Source organism: Ambystoma mexicanum, chromosome 4p, assembly GCF_040938575.1.
Source record: "Ambystoma mexicanum isolate Mex_15411 chromosome 4p, UKY_AmexF1_1, whole genome shotgun sequence".
NCBI lineage: Eukaryota > Metazoa > Chordata > Amphibia > Caudata > Ambystomatidae > Ambystoma > Ambystoma mexicanum.
The window spans coordinates 374,672,544-374,691,303 of record NC_090927.1 but is presented as its reverse complement, the minus strand read 5'-3'; the positions used below and the strand labels follow the sequence as shown (position 1 = coordinate 374,691,303).

General features: G+C 45.6%; 1 protein-coding gene across 1 annotated transcript in view; it reads right to left on the bottom strand.

Annotated features, from left to right (window-relative positions):
• Positions 1–10,763, bottom strand: part of NT5C1B (5'-nucleotidase, cytosolic IB) — a 145,071-nt gene extending 134,308 nt beyond the window's left edge. Inside the window, exons 1-2 of the mRNA XM_069605920.1 lie at positions 10,166–10,763; positions 9,559–9,726 (exon numbers count right to left, since the gene is read on the bottom strand). Coding sequence (XP_069462021.1) covers positions 9,559–9,726; positions 10,166–10,339 — 342 coding nt within the window. The 5' untranslated portion in view covers positions 10,340–10,763. The remainder of the gene's footprint in view (positions 1–9,558; positions 9,727–10,165) is intronic.
• Between the last annotated feature and the right edge of the window lie 7,997 nt (positions 10,764–18,760).

The window sequence follows — 18,760 nt, the reverse complement described above, 5'->3', positions numbered from 1 at the left end:
TAGAGAGTAAACAATTCATTCCTATTCTCACTGGAGTTATTTTTAAGCATCTAACACTATGTGTGTACTCTAATACAGACCTGTTTATGCAATCAATCCTTGTTTGCATCTATAGGCAAATGCTTCTTTAGACTCTGCCTATTTCTCCGGATTCGCCCTTTTCTGGCCAGTGGGACTCATGCAGGAGATGTTGGGCCTTAAGCCAATGAGCGATATGGAGGGATCCCGGGGTTCAGCTCAATTCTCTTCAAGCTATTGAACATGTGCCAGTAGAGTGCATTCTTGGTCTTCCTAAAGCCTCATGTTTTCCGCAAAACTTTCTTTGGGCTCCCAGTGCGCCAACACACAGAATTCAAATGACTCCCTGTGTGGCGTTCAAATGCCTTGATGGGGGTACTCAGCATTTTTTATCCGCCAAAATGAGTCTGACCATTGATTGAGAACGCTGCGATCACAGTCCTGCTGCCTACTGGTACTGCCACAGATCCGGATGTAAAAGCAGAGGTGATGGCCCTTTTTCGGTTAATGGGGCTCGATTGAGACAATCGGCCCACATCTGTGTGACTCCCTAATCTATTTTCAAAAGGCCTTAAACCCCATCTATTCTGCTAGCCGTGGCGCTCAACCAACCATAGCTGGGCGTTTAGCTCCAACTGCGCCCAGATGCAGCTCACCCTGTTCAGTGTATACATATATCAAAATCAAATCAAATTAAAAATATTAATTTTTACTTTAAAGTACTTCAGAACAGGAACTAAATCCAGTGATGGCCAGGTATGTTGGGAATATTTTCCTGTTTCAGGGAGTAAAAGTGACTTTTATGGCGCTTATCTGTAGGGCAGCCTTTATGATAGGTGAAGTCTGTATAATGATTTCAAGAGAATTGGACTTTGGCTGTGCTGTGTCCTGTCTACAGCACGCGCACAGCCGCCATTGCTCACATCAGATGCAAGCGTCTTCATTTTAGGGGCAACTGTTTATCTATGTAGACCTTCATTGAGGGATGAGCTTTGACAGCGCTGAATAAATATTACGTTGAAATAATTTCATGAATGTCAAAAGACTGGCATTTTCACTGTACATCGCTTTCACGAGTACTGGGATTCTGCATCTGAATGCACTGGATAACAGCATAAGCCTCAGGGATACAAGCAATCCAAAGTTATTCGAGCCATATCTCCTTAATGTATTTATAATGTTTTCTACAGCACGGAACAAGACATGAAGGCATCAGCGTGCTTTATAATAACGTCATGAAAGAAATCATTGGAATCTGAACCATATCTTTTTTAGATATTCGCAAAATATAAAACTGTACCAACCGCTCATATCCCAGTTCCGCATCCGTTATGTGGAGGGGACCTGTTCTGTTTGCGCTTAGGTGCAAATAGGTCTCCTGTGCTTACGTTTGGCACTCCACAGTGCAATCTGGAGCGCATTTGCCTTGGGGCATTATTTTCGTAAAAGTTGTTGAAGCCCAAGGCTTTTACGCCTTCCATTAACGTCACACCAAATGTTCATTCATTTGTATGGCGGAGAGGAGGGAGGGAACGCAAATTGCATTTCTGCCATTTCCCTTCCTCACCACCATACAAATGCTCCAGCATTTGCGTTGCCATGCATTTCATGCCAGCGCAAACGCTGGGGATCTCTATGGAGCCTCTCAGCTTTATGCACCGGCATAAAACACGCTGACCTCATAGGGGTCCATTGTAAACGTTGGCTGTCATGCAAGCATGGCAGGCAGCGTTCACTCATGTTCACGGCAGAGGGCAAATGTGCATGGCAAAAAGTGGCATACACGTTGACGCCATTGCATCAAGCATTGCTAAGATTCTGTAGCTTTTGAGATTGCAACGCCCCCCACCCCACATTTATAAAATGGGAGAATGGTGCAGTCCTGACAAATCTTAGGAATGCTACAAGTAGCACTAATGGCAGCACATAATCTGTGTACCCATGTGGCCCATATAGCAGGGTTTATCTTAACAAGGGCATTGCATGGACCATCAGGACATGGGCACGCGAGTTGTTAATAGATTTCATTTGTTTATTATGGCCTGTACCTGATAGTCATGGGCCACGTGATGTTACCTTCACCTTCTCCAAGTGGTGTTGCACCTATTGTCTCCACAATAAACATGCCCCAATCTGCCTTGGTTGCCCTCCCTCTGAACAGTATAGGAGAGGTTTATAGAATTGACTAGTTTCCATGCGGTACAAGTGTTTGTAGCGTGAAGTATTAGATGTGCAGCTTTTCTTTGCTTGACGCAGGCGTGAGCTCAGCGAACTAAACACTATTGAATATTAATCCCATTTTAATAGATTTCAAGGATTATTGATGCTCTCAGAGGGACTGTTTCCTGGTTCTTGAGGGAGCCAGGAGATCAAACTGGTGTAACTATCACTGTCGATCTCTCACAACAATTCTGTGATAACCTGATCTGTTCCCCATCCTAAAAAAGAATAATATCCATTTGAAAATTTCCCAAATCCATTTGTCCTCAAATTATAAGGCAAAGCATTTTCGATGGGCCGTACATTTTTCAAGAAACACACTTACCTGGATTCCATTCAGGAGTCAAAAACTGTCCAACTGATATCCCTAACCAAGATAGTGAAAGTGATGCTTCTCTGAGATTTATCGTATGAGCCCCTTTATTTTATTTATTTTTACAAAAATTGCTTTTGTAAGAAAGAACAATAGATGCAATGACTGCTATAGAAGCCTTCAACCCCCCAGTGAAGTACCACTGGCTTCCAAAAGAGCAAACATTACACCCCTTCTTATGCAGCTGATATTGCATCTCAAAGGATCACAGAAACAACTGCCTTCTCTCAAATCTCCTTTATGCCCCAAACTTCTGGAGTAAGTGGGTGTACGGAAAGCCGTGATGAGCTCCAAATTAATTTACTGTTATGCCCCTTGCAAGAGGATTTATGTCAAGGTCCCGAAACCAGTCAGAATTTGTGTGTGTTCCCGGCAATCTGAGACGGCTGAAAGAGACAGGTGGTGCTGCTTGACATATGCAGCTCTTGAAATGGTCGACCACCAAATACTACTGAACAGGTTGGCACATATAGGAGACTATCTTTTCCCTAAACATCCCCAGATCAATGTCAACCCAAATGGTGATGAAATGTAAAGTGTCACAACAAATGCCCTGCACGCTTTTTGTTGTTGTTGTATTTACTTGCAGGCACATGCTTATCTCATTCGATCCTTTTACACTGTACAGGCAATAAACAGATCCTTCTTGACCTTATATTAGCAACAGCAAAGAAAGCAATTTCTGCAGACACCATGTTCACAATTGACAACTATGTGGGACAACGTATTTTCTGATGACTCTGTCAAAAGAGGGAATCCTAATTGCCAGAGTCGGTCCCCATGACAGTGTACATCTACAAGTACTAGGGCCATGCGTTTCGGCATCATCAAAGGCGGTAAAAAAAAGAGGAGTTTACATAAACTAAGCACCTTCCATGTTTATACATAGCAGTACAGTACAGTACAGTCCACTAAAGGTCCTTATTAGTCTGGACCTAGGGCTTCCTAAACGTCATCTGAAAGGACTACTGAGAGTCTTAAGCAATATTGCCAGAATACTTCACAAAACTTCTCATGACTAACGCTTCACCTCCTACACTGCAAAAAGGATCCTTTTGAAGTCCATGTACAAGTCCATGTCTTTGTCATGCGCTCCTTTGTGTGCACATCTTTGCTGTGATGCTTTTGCATTGCGGCTTTAACTGCATCAGTACCCATGTCCTCCTCTCTTCCCGCAAATAAGCCCAACGCCCACACAAAATAGGCCCAAAACATGCCCACTGCCATGTTTTTGGACACTGTATTATTTTTTATCGGCCAGCAAAGCTCTTTGTTCCTAGAAGGGAGGGGGGATTACCCTAATCCCACCCAATCTCATGGCTTCGGCCTCCTCCCCTTGCACACACCCATGTACCCCCCTTGTCCGCCACATCCCATTCTTGCTCCTATACACACACCCTCCTTCTCTGTGATGCACAAAGTAAGTTTAGTGTGGTAATAATCAGAGCTGTAATTGCTTTGCAGAAAATAACTTCAATGCCCTTTTGCATAGCCATGGGAATGCGCCATGTAACAGGTCCTCCCAGTACAACTCGTCTCTTATGTCTCCATGTGCCAGCCTCATTCTTCTGCCATTGATTCGCCTATGCTCATGTGTTTCCAGCTCAAACATGGAAGTAGGACATTTCTTGGTTAAGATTTCCACTCTTTGTGACAGCCTCCAAGTCAATCTTCACAGCAAAGAGGCCCTTACCTACTTCTAAGGAAGCCCAAGGAACCGATCCTCCACTCTTCAAGCTCTAACAGCGACAGGCTGGTCACAGTACAGCTCAGATCAAGAGCAAATAGTGAGAAAATCTCTATAATGTTTAGTATGGATGTCATTGGCAATGTTGGCAGAACTTCTAGTGCTTTTGGTTCCAATTCTATAGTACTAGGAGATCAAATTGTAATCCCATTCATGACGGTGAAGCAGATTGACATGCCAAAGGCAACTTCATTTCATAAAGCCTGAAAGAACCCAAATGAGAAAGCGCATATCTATAGTCTTTAATAAGCAGTCCAAAATGCTGCTTATTGTTGACTAGTTCCTTCTATGCGCTATCAAATTAGTTGAAATGACGGAAGACCCACAACTCAAAGTTAGATTAATTTTGTCTTGCTATGAGATGTTGTTTGACAACAAAATGGCCTATGTACAACACAAAGACCTTCTGTTCTTATTTTAATGAGCAGGAAGTAGTTTGCAATGGTAGATTGACAGGACATAAAGTCTTCCTGATGTGGTGCTTTTTTTTACTGCTGCTAATAGTTACTGCTTAATTCAAGAATAAACCTCACACATCTCCATTCCAGGAACTATATTGCGCATTCGGGTATAACCCATACCACATATTCTTCATGTCACTGTGGTGGGGACAAATAGATGCTTCCTCTCTCACTGTGTGTGGGAGATCTCTGTGGACTGGGGATTGAGTAATACGGACATCATAATGGATCTGCAGGCATGGAGGGCGCAGATGGGAGTGTACACAGCATGTGATTGGTTGCTCCTACTGGACGTTCAGTGTGGAATAGCACGGTGCTGAGCACCGCAAAAAGCAAATAGTTATTGTCTGCCAAAGGAAGAAGCAATTTCACATCAATTGAGGTTCAAATGTGTGCAAACTTAGAAGCATTTTGTGGACAATCTGACAGTAATGTTCTGCCAATTGAGGAATCATTCAAGGTCAAAGATGTACACTATTGGAGCGAGACAGCATACCTTTCACCAAATGGGGGAACATTCTGTAACCAGTTTCATAAGCTACAGGGTCAATTATGTAGAAATGTTTTATGTAATAAGAGTTTTGGGGGACAAAGTAGTGGCATAATGTGTGTCTACTGACACGAATGACGTCATCTAATGAGGAGCAATAATTACTCAGACTGGGGGTGGATTAAACATGATGAGGAGTAGCTTGTTAGCGCCATGCACACAGTAAACGTGTCAGTCGCAGAGCTTGTCCTTTCTGGATGCTTGAACATAAGGGTACATACATAAAATCCCTCCCTACTACCTTGGACACACTATGAATCATGAATGGACGTGCATATAAGAATGACATTTCAATAGAAAGAATGTTCTGTATCGTTAGCATGCTCATAAATCTTACAGCACGCTAGACCTGTCAGTGTCATGCACAGCATGATTGGGGACGTGATTTCATTGGTCAGGAAAGGTTTGATGGGCATGCAGAATATCACACAAGCAAAAAGGCATCATTCTTTGAGAAGGATGTTATGTTTTATCTGACTTTCAATAGGAGACCACTGAAGCAAAGTGCTCACTGGGAAAAAAGGGTGGGGCCAGTGAAAGACAATGAATTACAGCAAGGATAAATAATTGCAATAATAGTATTGATATTTGATTTGTATCAAGCTCATACACAAGTGTTTCAGAGCGCGACGCGGCAAGGGAGGGCAACAAGGGAGAACAAAAACAACGATCTTACCAGGCCCAGTGACATTGAGAATGTGCAAGTGCAGGGGAGGGGAGAGATGAAAAGTGCTAAACAAATGAATAAAAACAACAAGTGCAAGTGCAGCCAACAAGTGGCACGTGCTGGGTTTAAGGCTCAGACATGGGGTGTCTGAGAAGTGCAGAGAAAGAGGGAGGACTGCAGGGTTACAGATACAGACCCAAGTGCAAGGGTTGCCAGGAGGTAGTGCGGGAGAGTGGCGGGGCGGAAAGTACCTGGGCTCGAAATCAGAGGGTAAGCAGGTGACGATGCTGAAGCAGAACAGATCAGCAGGGGAGACGAGGAGAGAAGGCAGAATCAAAGAGGAAGGTCTTAAGGTGCTTCCTGTAGCGTAGATGATTCTACGCAAGTTTCAGGGTGGCAGGGAGGCTGTTCCAGAGGGAGGCCCCAGACGAAGACAGAGATCTATCCCCAGCTCGTTTCTTTAAGAGGTGACTGACCCTGAGGGAGTTGGAGACAGAGGAGCGAAGAGCTCAAGAAGGAAGGTATTTATGGAGGGAGAGTTGAAGGTATTTTAGCCCCCAGGCCCCAGAAAGCCTTGTGGATAGTGCAAAGGGTCTTGAATTTAATCCTTTCAGTCACTGGGAGCAAAGAAGAGAGTTTAGGGCTGGAGAGATATGATCTCAGGGCTTGAGGCCAAGAACAAGTCTTGCAGTCCTGTTCTGGATGAGTTGCAAAGGGCAGAGAGTAGAAGCAGGTAGATTTAGAAAGAGGCTGTTGCAGTAATCCAACCTGGAGAGAACCAGTGCTCGAGAGACTGTGGGCTTCTGGGGGAAGGACAGGAAAGGTAGAATACCTGTGAGGAGGTGCAGTTGGAAGTGTTACTTTTTTGAGACATCAGAGATGTGGGCAGAAAAGGAAAGCGTGGAGTCGAAGATGACCCAGAGGTTCTTAGCCTCAAAGGTGGGGGTAGGAGGGGGGCCAAGGGAGGCCGGCCAGAGAGTGACAGGAAAGGAGGGTCGAGGTGTGCAGATGAGGAGGATCTCCATCTTGCTGGCATTAAGGCAGAGATCGTTGGCAGCACACCACTCCTGAATGGCAGACAGGCAATCCGAGATGAGAGAAGGAGAAAAGGTGGCAGAGGGAAGCCTGAAGATGAGTTGAGTGCCAAACAATAATGAGAATAAGGGAAGGTGAGACAAGCCTACTATGCCTTGTGAGTGTTCAGAGCATGCAAGTGCACATGGGGGAGGAGGGAGGGATAAGGTGCTTTGATGCTCATGGAGAAGTGCTCAGGGTAAGTGCTAAGAGGATAAGAACGCAAGTGCAACCACCAGTAAGTGGGTGAGCCAAGTAAGTGCAGGAGAAAGACAGCGGCTGGGATGAGAGATGTGGGGGGCCAAGGCCCAGAGGACACATAAGGGCCCTGCACATCAGTCACACTGCTGGAAGATTAGCAGGGAAGAGAGGAGGAGAAGGAGGAGGTAAAGAGAAAGGTCTTGAGTTTTTTTGGAACTTAAGGAGGTCTTGCTCAAGATGCAGAGGGAGAGGGAGGCTGTTTCACAGGAGGGAGCCAACCAAGGAAAATGATTGCCCACTAGCTCTCTGTTTAGCAAAGCGCTTAAGACGCAGAGAGTTGATGCCGGAGAAACAGAGGAGTCTAGAAGGAGAGTATTTGGTCAGGAAGCGTTGAAGATAGAGTTGTCTTGCCCTGCTGTCCATTACAACAGATGCGCCTCAAACTCTCTGGGCAAGGGTCCAAAAGTTAAACCAAAAGGTGATGACTGGAAGGTTTTTAATATATTAAAACCATGGGCACAGCTCTGGAGAACCCTATAGACCATTGTTGTTCAGCTTGCCAAGCCATTACAGAAAGGTGAAAGACCATATGCAAATCACGTGGGTCCCACCCCCAAATGGGCCGCCCATTCTGAAATGTAAGGTCACATTCCTTCTGCACAAGACTACAAGCATCCCCGGACATGTTTCGGCCTCAATGGGCGTCATCAGTGCAAAGTAGCTTGGGTCTCCAAGAACGATGGCCTCAAGGGTTGCCCAGAGCAATTCCAGAGGTAAAATTAATTCTAAACCTTCCAGTCATCACCTCTTGAGTCACCCCGAGTGGGACCCCGTGCCTTCTGGGCCTAGAGACCCAATCTGGACTTCACTGATGACACCCAAGGAGGCCGAAACATTTCTGGAGGATGCTTGTGGTCTCGTGCAGAAGGGATGTGACCTAACAGTTCGGGCTGGACTGCACCCTTTGTGGTGGGTCCAAACCTGATTTGCATATGGTCTTTCCCATTTCAATAATGGCTGAGCAGGCAAAAAACAATGGGTCTGGAGGGATGCCCAGAGCAATGCCAGAGGTTGAGATTAATTGTAAATCTTCCAACCATCACCCCTTTTGTTTTGCTACAGTCACCCTGAGTGGGACGGGTATACTCAGACCTGGGTACCATGCCATCTGGACCTAGAGACCCCAGCTACTCCTCAATGATGAGGCCCAATGAGGCTGAAACATGTCTGGGGATGCTTGTGGTCTCGTGCAAAAGGGCGATGACAAAGCAGTTCTGGCTGGACTGCACCCTTTGTGGTGGGACCAAGCCTGATTTGCATATGGGCTTTCCCCTTCTGTAATGGATTGGCAAGTGAAGAACAATGGTCTGGAGGGTTGCCCAGCGCAATGCCAGAGGTTAAACCTTTCAGCTGTTGCCTTTTTTGTATTTTTTTTGTTGTTGCAGGGAGCCAAAATTGATGCAGGAAGATTTTCTTAAGGCGCGTGGTGTACGCATATTACACATAACATGCATTTTGCTTTCATTTCATAATATCATTTTTGAATGGGCTTTATTTTTACTTGAGTTATTGTTCCCTGCACCATTTGTCTTAGCAGTGGAAGGGTTATTTTCCTTCAGCGATGTCCTTTTATGTTATGTCGTGTTGACTATTGGATTGCTATGCTAAACTCTGTTTCTGTGTTATTTTGCTGCAGGTACGCTAATCTGCACTGGGCAATATAGTACATGCTGATAACTGCGCCAGGTGACATTGTCTACTTGTAATGTGGGTTGTCTTTTTTTACTTATGTAAATGTGTAGGATGGGCTTACATTGCGTAAACATTACATAACCCAACCATAACAAGAGGAACGTGGCAATTTACCACCACAATGTGCAGTTTCCCCTAGTACAGATTGGTTTTACTGCAGTAAAAAAGCACGGACATAGAATTGTACGCAACGTTACCAATTTGCACTGCCCAGTGCAGCTTATATAACTGGGTCATGGGTGCCTTGACACACTCCTGTATGTCTTTGCCACGCAGTTTAAGCTCTTCCCAGAAACGTCTCACATTCCCGTGGCATGCCTCGTTCTGCAGGAGCCCCGCCTCTCCACACCCTGCATTCTTCTCAACTCCATCCTGTCAGGGCAGGAGAAGACACACCCAAGGAGGAGCAGGGGGGAGGGAGCGGGCTGTACTGTCGCCGCAAAGACACTACTAGTTTTACGCAGCTGGCGTCCAGGGACAGGGGTGGGGCCTTACCTTCACAAAGGGGAAGGCCGGCCCGGGCTTCAGTGGCTCGTTTTCGTGCTCCTCCTGATATTGCACGTACTTCTCTACGCCTTGCTCCTCGTACAATTTCCTTTCATCCACCATGTCGAAGAGCGCCCTGGAGGAGACGGCGATAGTGACGGCGAACTTCGGTTTGGGCTGGGGAGGAAAGGAACGTCATTAGCAGGGAGCCGTACATGACAGGCTGGCTGCTACTTCTTAGATACTCAGTGGCACTGCCATATTCTGTCACACTCCTCTCCGACTGACACGCTCCCAACCACTCATTCAACCGTCTGTGCAAGCCCATCCCAACTCTGCCCGCATAAGTATAACCGGTACAAATGGACATGCCTTTCTGTCGCCTGCCACCACTCCAGGAACACCTTTACGGTTTGTGTCAGCCCTCTGTGCCCCCACAGGTTTACCCGCTGGTCGCCAAGCATTTCCACCGCTCACCTTCACCCCTCACATAACCACTCCTATCACCCATCTCTTGTGAAGGCAGCTCATGCCCCTTTCCCTTCTCCGTGAGCCACTGTCCTCTCCCTGCTACTGGGTGCCACCCCTCCTTTCCAGGACACGCGGAAGTACTCACGGGCCGGGGCTTCTTCTTGCTCCCCATGCTCTCGTAGAAGGCTTTGGCCGCCTGCCAGTCCATCTCCCCCTCGGAGGCGACATGCTTGAGGCCCACAGGGGCGTCCTTCTGGCCCGGCACCTCCAGTAGGTTGGAGCTGTCGGCCGTCTTGGTCTCTGGCGCCGGGGAGCTCATGGTGCGGCGGGGAGAGCTCGGCGAGTGTGAGGCGCTGGGGACACGGGTCAGGCAGGGCTGCGGCGGGTTTCTGGGTGCGCCTCAGGCTGGCCGGGTGGATTGCGGAAGAGGAGCGCGACTGGTTCTGACGGGGCGTTGCCGCCTGGTTAGGGCTCTACCGATAAGGGTCGGAGGTGTGTGTGCTGCTCTTTGTTCCAGCAGAAAGAAGCCGAGCTCGGTTTATCGAGCGCCCGGGCGGCAGAAGGGAGCTGCGGCAACAGCTGCCCGGGCAACGCCAGGGAGAGCAGCCGGCATCACAATACAGCCGAGGCGGCCGGGAGCTTCTCAAAGGGCCTCGCTGCACAGCGACTGCTCCGTGTTCTCCGTTTGCCACAAAACGAAGTTATTACTGACGTGGCTATCCAAAGCTGGGTAAACGATACCCTCGTTATTCACTGTCCACAGGGCAAATACTTAAGAGCACGCCAACATGTTTTTCTTTTGAAAATTCAGTGTCTGTTTCGTTACTTTATTTCCGTACAATGCCTGCTTTTTTTTGTTTTTATAGTGAATTCAAGTCAACTTGGTTGTGTTTTTGAATGCTGTAAAAAAAAAAAAATTGTAGGGGAAGGCTAGCACGAATCCACTAAAAATCGCTAAATCCAATTCGTTCTCTTTTTCAAAAGTGAAACGTGTGTTTTGATGGATGGGCTTCTATGTGGGTGAATATATGGATAATGAGGGGTTAGGTGAGAGAGTCCATTGTGGGAGGGTGGCTAGTGGAGCTATGTGTGGATGGCTGAGTGGATGTGAGCATGGCTGGGTGATAACAATAGGTGTTTGAGGGGGTGAGTGAGTGTGTGTGCAGAGGCGTACTTTCCAAGAGTCTGAGAATGTAACACATCGTATTTTAAGTTGCAAAATGTATTTAAGATCGCCCATATTTTTATATAAACATAAGTAATCAAGCATGGGAGATTAACATAATCACTCAAAATGTGGCATTGCTTGGCTGAAATTATTGTCTTTGGCAAAGTAAAATTTGGCAAAACAGACTAGCCAAGTTTTGAGAACAGACAGTCTCAAGAATTTGAAAAAAGGAAGCAGGTCTATGGTAAAGGATTATTGTGCAAACTAACTGGTCATTATAACACGCTTTGGAAAAAACAGTTGGTGGATATGATTGGATAAATGTATTAGTGGCCGAGCGGGTGAATGTGTTTGGATGAGTAGATAAATATGGATGCATGTATGGATGGGTTGATGCAACTGGTTGGATAAATATATGGTTACGGATATACGGGTTGGTAATGAGGAACTTTTTTAGGAGCAGAAACCAAAGAAGATGACGTTTGCGAGATTAGCAATCTTTGATCCTCAGCATAACAGCCTTCTAGAGGCGGAAAGCAAAACAAAAGAGGTGATGGCTGGAAGGTTTTGAATTAATCTTAACCTCTGGCATTGCTTGGACAACCCTCCAGACCATCGTTCTTCGCCTGTGAAGCCATTACAGAAGGGGAAAGACTATGTAAATCAGGCTTGTCCTCCACAAAAGGGGCAGTCCAGCCTGAACTGCTTCATCACATCCCTTCTGCACGAGACCACAAGCATCCCCAAACATGTTTCAGCCTTGTTGGGCGTCATCAGTGAGGAGTAGCTTGGTTCTCTAGGCCCAGCAGGCACTGGACCCACTTCTGGGCATATCCGTCCCACTCAGGAACAAAGCAAAACAAAAGAGGTGATGGCTGGAAGTTTTTCAATTAATCTTAACCTCTGGCTGCGAAAAATGTCTGGGGTTAATTGTGTTTCCATGCAGAGGGGACACAGCCTAGCAGTTTGGGATGGGCTGCTATCATTGGTGGCAGTACCTGATTGATTTTCATATGGCTGGACCCCTTTTGCAATGGTGCAGACAGGCTAAACAACTGTGGTGTGGAATGTTGCCCAGAGCAATGCCAGTGGTTAATATTCATTCAGAACCTTCCACCCATCACTATTTTGGTTGTAGTTTGTCTTGTTGTGTGAAAGAGGGTATGCCCAGACGTGGGTCCCTTGCTCACTGCGCCATAGGGAACCAAGCTGCACCTCACTGAGGAGGCCCAACAAGGCTGAAACATGTCTGGGGTTGCTTGTGTTTCCATGCAGAGGGGACCTGGACTAGCAGTTTGGGCTAGGGTGCCACCATTGGTGGCAGTACCTGACAGATTTGCATATGGCTGGACCCCTTTTTTGCAATGGCACAGCTGGGCTAAAAAACAGTGGTTTGGAAGGTTGCCCAGAGCAATGTCAGTGGTTAAGATTCATTAAAAACCTTCCACCCATCACATTTATGGTTGTAGTTTGTTCTAGAGCCAAACAGCCTGCCCTTTCTGTGATAATGTGCAGAAACCACAGTGATATCTCTTTAGCAGGCACATTAACTCACTGAGCTACCTTTTAAAATTCAAACCTGGGCTACCCATGTTACAATAATCTCGTTGGGATGTGCATACACCTGCTATGAACTCTTAACTGAGTGGTGGAGATTGCTTGGAAGTATACTAACTGTGGGGATTGTTGGGGAGGACTTATGACAGTATCAATAACACACACCACAAACTAAAGTGTCTGTTTACCCTTGTAGCCTCCAAATGTTGGTTGTTGACTATTTGTTGCTGTGTAGTGTTGGGTCCACAATAATTCTGCACAAGGAAGAAGTTGCAACAACAATGTGGGTTCCTCTGGCTTAGCTTGTTGGCCCGTGATCGGTTGCAGGTTCACCTCGCCAGCATTGTGGCTGCACAGAATAATGGAGATGCATTCAGATTCGAGGTACCCGGAAAGAGGTGTAATTTTCAAAATGCAGGTTACAAGGATAAACACCCCCAGGACAGGCCCCAAACTCTCAGCTTCCACTCTTACTTATGCCCACACAGAAGAAAGGAGACATGCTCAATGTGACATGCTCATTTCGGTGTAATTTTCCCTCCAATTGTGGACCCCCCCAAACCTTTTTCTTTTGTCTTTCCTATCCTGACCTTTTCCAGTGGAGCCCAGCATTCAGCTGAACTGCCCAGAGCTTTTGCTCACTTGTTATGGAGAAACTGATACGTCCTTCAGACTGTCAGTACTGGGAAACTATTTTTCCCTTAGTCTTTGATTATGTTGCCATTTCTTGGTAACTTTTTAACAATGTACCTTCCAGTACTGAGCGCTGGTGTAATTTTTGTTTTATGGCACTAGACACCCTCAAAGGATTTTTTGGTGATTGTACGAGTGTGTCTGGGCCGGGCTGGTGGCAGCAGTTACTGTTTACTGAATCACATCGCCTTTACCGCGTTTGGTTCAAGACTGTGGCCAGGTCCGAAAATGGCAGAGCCACAAAGTCTTTTGCCCTGTCCCATGGCCATTTTGTCCCTTGCCTTCAACCAGGTCGAGTAACCCAGATTTTCCTTATTTGGGCATGCAGCCTCCCGTGAAAACTGATCTTTCGCCTGTTGTGTGTGTGCCCAGGAAGTGGGCTGAAACTGTCTGGTCCCAATCCACACTACTGGTTCTAGGATGTCTGGAGTGCCTGAATGACTGAGACCACCGTGATTGGACCATGACTGGGATGCCTGCATGAGAGCAGATCTTCGATTGGAAGTCCTTGATGTTAGCGCAAAGCTAATCTTGGATATGAGAAGGGGCTTTGCATCCATTTTCGGTCAATCACTTGATTTCTTCTCCAACTACAGAAGGAGCCAAGTCTCCTGCACAAAGAAGCGGACTTGTGAAACTGTCGGAGACGCTTTGGGAGGTTTTGGTACCCTTTGCCCTCTGATGTCCCGTAAGACCCCTGTTTTCTACATCGAGCAAGAAGGCCTGCCAAGGTGCTTCACCTCTTTGGAGTAGAGGGAACAACTACTCTTGGGGCCCGCTGCTTCACCGCTGAACTCCAGCTCTTCCTCAGGGTATCCTGTAGAATCACTGCCATCTCGAGTGGAAGCCCAAGACTTGGGACATCGCTTGCTTGTGGTCCCATGCCCTCTCCTGCCAGAATTTGCAGGCCTAGCTCCAGAATTAGGTTTGTAACATGGTCCGCATCTGTGATTCCTGCGTCACTACCTGTTAGTGACCATCACTATAGGTGCCTTGCTGTTCTTCTCTCCTGTTCCCTGAAGCCTGCTGCACTAGAATTTTCTTCATACCTCCTTCGGAAGCTGAGAAAAGGCAACTGTTCGTCACAGACAATCATTCTATTCCGCAGCCGCTGAGAGGCAGAGCGTCACGAAACTGCAGGTCTCGGAACCTACTAGCGACCTCGACTAAATGGGCAAAGTTTGGTCCAGACTCTGCTGGGGGCCGCTGAGTACTTGCATCACTTACCAATGGCCCCCTTGCACAACTATCACTTTTATGCACAAATACCCCATAAAAGGTATTAGTTCTTGGCTGGGTTAGCCTGCGCTACCTAGCTATTCTCACCTTCTGAAAACTGCTCTGCTGCCAAGGGCAGGTCCTACTCGAATAGTGGGAACCAATTCTTCATCGCCTCAAACCCCTTCCTGACTTGCTACAGCCCTCTCAAGAAGTCCTGCTTTATGATTTGTCTGATCAATCATGCTTTTTATGCACAACTGTACTGTTGAGCACAAGGCTCCCCTCTTCTTAGGGCTGCACTTTAAAGTTAGGGAACAACTCAGAAGAATGATCTAATCCTCCTAATGTGTTAACTCAACCCTCTCTTTACATGTTTTGGATGTGTTTTATGGCTATGTCGCATTAGAAAATGTAATGTATATATTTTATCTCGTATAAGGATTTTGTGTGATAACTGTTTTCGGATAACTAAAGTTAACTTGTGTCTAGTGGTCGGGCCGACAAAAAAAATGTATAGAAATCTTTCAAATACACTTGTCTAAGGGTAATTTGTGGTTCGTTACTGTGTGTGGTCATTGTGGGCTTCCGATAACTCTCAACCCTCCTGAGACTTAGTCTTGACTGCCTGCCAAGCTACCTAGATTGGTCTGGCTTGTCTAGAAGGTTCCCCTGTTTCTCTAAAACGAGGGTGGCCTCTAATCATCTGCCCACACAGGTTCAAGGTATTCATTAATAGCTTTTATTTTCAAAACGCAGGTTTCAATGGTAACCCCAGGACAGGTCACAAACTCTCTGCTTCCATTCTCACAACAGCCCTATATTCCATGCCTTACATTCCAGAACCTGTCACCCTCTCATTCCATACCAAGACAGAGTGGGGAATGGAGATAAGGAAGCAAACGGGCTAGGTAAGAAGTTGGGGAGGACCCATGTGACATGATGCCATCTAGGAGGATGGTATGTCCTGAGCTTTTTTGGTTCCTAAGCATACACTTACATGACTAATTATTCCTCTGAGATTGAGCTCTGCCAATCAAGCTCCCTCCCATGATGCTCATTGACCAAAAGTATAATGTACACGTGCACCTCTGCTGTGATTTTCTGTATACACACTTCAGCAGCTGTGTAAAGGTCACATTTGCATTCCTAAACACAGCTTGCTGGAACCCAGAGTTCCAACAGACAAGGCTGCCATTTACCTGAAGTATACCTAATCAAAATTATATAATTTTGGCATCGCAGAGTCCGGTGGCAGGCTTTATGAATGTAAAAATATAATCCATGCCTGGTTTTGACTTGTTGGCTACTGGGATTTGCCAATTATAAAGTCACAATCAATTGATGTCCCTTTATTGTCAGCTTGTTGGACAATGACCCATACATGACGGGGACTGGTGTTTATTCAGTTGTCTGGCATCGGCTCTCCAAAAACAATCATCTGGCTTCATGAACCTAATTAAAAAAGCAGCCATATTAATTTTTAGAGAATGAACTTGGGTCTTGTGCATTTACAGATCACTTTACTTCGAAATTGGGCAGTAGAGAAACGTTTGAATCGTAAGCTTGTATAAGAAAATATATTGGCGCAGTAATCGTATTTTATTTTTTATGATGTTTCATTTTATGATTAATTTAGGTTATGTCTCAATGACTTTCATGTACTGCATATATTCTGCATATATTTTATTTTGTTGTAGATTGCTATATGTGAAAAGCCTTGTTTGAGCTAAACACATTAAATTAAAATAGAAAATAAAAAGTATTGTTATAATAGCCCATGTTTCTGGCACATCACGTGGTAAACTACTTCAGGGGCTTAATGGCAGATTCTTACAACATCAGGTATTGTCATCCTTAAGTGAGGGCCTTTGTCTTCCACCCCGTGACACAGTTCCCGTCCACTCTTTGGGCCACATTCTTCATGCCGGGTGAAACCAGTTTATTCCACAGAATAGTGGGCAGATGTTTTTCAGCAAGTCATCCCGGGCCTGCTGAAAATTATAAGCTCTGCATATTTCCGGGGGCCACATGCTCAGTCTATAAAGTCACTTGCATGCATTTCCTCATGGCAGTAGACCAGGAGCAGAACCCTCAAGCAGGTCGACTATGATTCAAAGACATATAATAAATGCTAGGGCAAATCATATATGGGCGTAGCAAGGGCATTAAATGGCAAGAAGACCCCCTACATTGAAAAAACCCATAAACACTCCCAACATCTTGATTCCCCTCCATGCACCCAGACATCCTCCCTCAATGAAACCGTTCTACGTCATTATAGTTTTCTAAGCTGGGGGTTAGTGCGTTCATAGACCCTCCCCCCTTTTGCACCTCTTGTACAACTAACCTAACACTAAACTTGAAAAAGTCTAAATTGACATAATTTGTCATTTTCTTACAGAAAGATCTATATTTTCTTCTGAAGGGGCCATCAACGACTTTATTTCTACCTCTGTGTTTTGCTAAGGCCTGACCGTTATTAACACAAACTTTGTTTAACTTTTCATTTGTGATGTCAATTCATGCTGCAACTTATGTGTGTCTCCGTGCATCTCAAAGAGTGCAAATGAAGCAAACATTTCAGGAGAGGAATCAGGCAGAGCCGTCCTGGTGTATTGTCATTTAATATCTCTAAAGCTCCTGGTAAAAATGAGATGCTAAATCCTAAGGTTGTAACCCCACAACATATTATACCAGAAGAACACATCTTGTTTATCTCTAAAAACAAATGCCCTCCTCAATACCAAAGGTACACTGCAAGTAATGGTGAAAATGTTGCCTCCTGTACACCTTCATCCTCTAATAACAATCATGCCTATAGCCCCTCTGTTAAAATGACCAAGGGAATTAAATCTCCCCTCTACACTATAATAGTAGTGGAAAAATCTAGTTTCACTAAAGTGAACTACATGTCCCAGAATCCCATAGCGACTGAGATGAAGAAGAGGCATATAGAAGTGAAAGACAAGCCTTTGCCAGGGTCAGGCAATCAACAGTAAGTGCCGGCACCTGAACTCACTTGCCCCGCCTGAGACCCATGAAAGGCTGCAGTAGGACAGGGGAAAAAGAAGGAGCAGGAGCTTGAAGGCTGACATTAGTAGCAGAAGCAGAAGAGCACAAGGATGGTAGTTTATGAGGAAGTGTGATCACTTAAGGGATGCCGGGACACAAAAAAAGCAGATTTCACCTGCAAGTTCTGAGAGGGTCCTGTGTTCACAAACCATGCCTTGCAGTGACTGCATTGAGAGAGACTTGCTGAGATTAAAGGTCTTCCCAGGTGCGCCTAGTGACTGTAATTACAGAGCCGTGATCATGCTGCAACCCGAGGCCCATGTAAAGAAGCAAGCCAATGGACAGAGGAGTGAAGGAGATTAACCATTGATAAGGCCAGACCGGAGACACTCATGCTGCAGAGGGGTGTGGGTACCACGTGTGCCCGGGAAGTTGAAGCAGCCTGCAACCGCAGTGTTCCTGGAGCCAGTGAGTGGAGCTCCGTGTTCCGGTTCACTCTGAAAACCTTGGCAGTAACTGTTACCAGCTCTAAATTAACTTGTGCAAGAGTGGGAGTGGGTAGAAACTGTTTCTTGTTTTGAAGAGTCCTGCTGACAATGCAAATGTATCACGCACATTTCTAGTAGAAGTCAGAGTGCTCGTCTATAAAGACAAGCTTTCCTTTTCCCATTTTTAAACTGTTTAATGTTACTGAAGTGGTCACGTCTCTCCAATTAAAAGGGGGGAAGCTTTTCAAATCACTTTCAAACCCTAACGCTGACTTTCACAAATTGTTACAAGAATCTATTGCATCAAAGAAAGGTCCCATATGAACAATTGTAGTTCCTGACAGGCTTCAGAGACTATCTCTGTGTTAATAAACAGAACACAATTACTTATGGTTCTTTAAATTCAAAGATCTTCCCCAAAGTAAGGTTGTGTATACCTAAATCTGTTTGTCCTTTGAGGATTGAACCTTGTAACATCAAGAACAAGTATTTTGTAAATGTAGAAGTTACTGAACTGATGAGAAGAACCAGCGTTACCCAAGCCAAGAGGCAAACCCTTTCTAAATTGAAACCAGCCCTTTTGAAATCTATCCACCTGAAT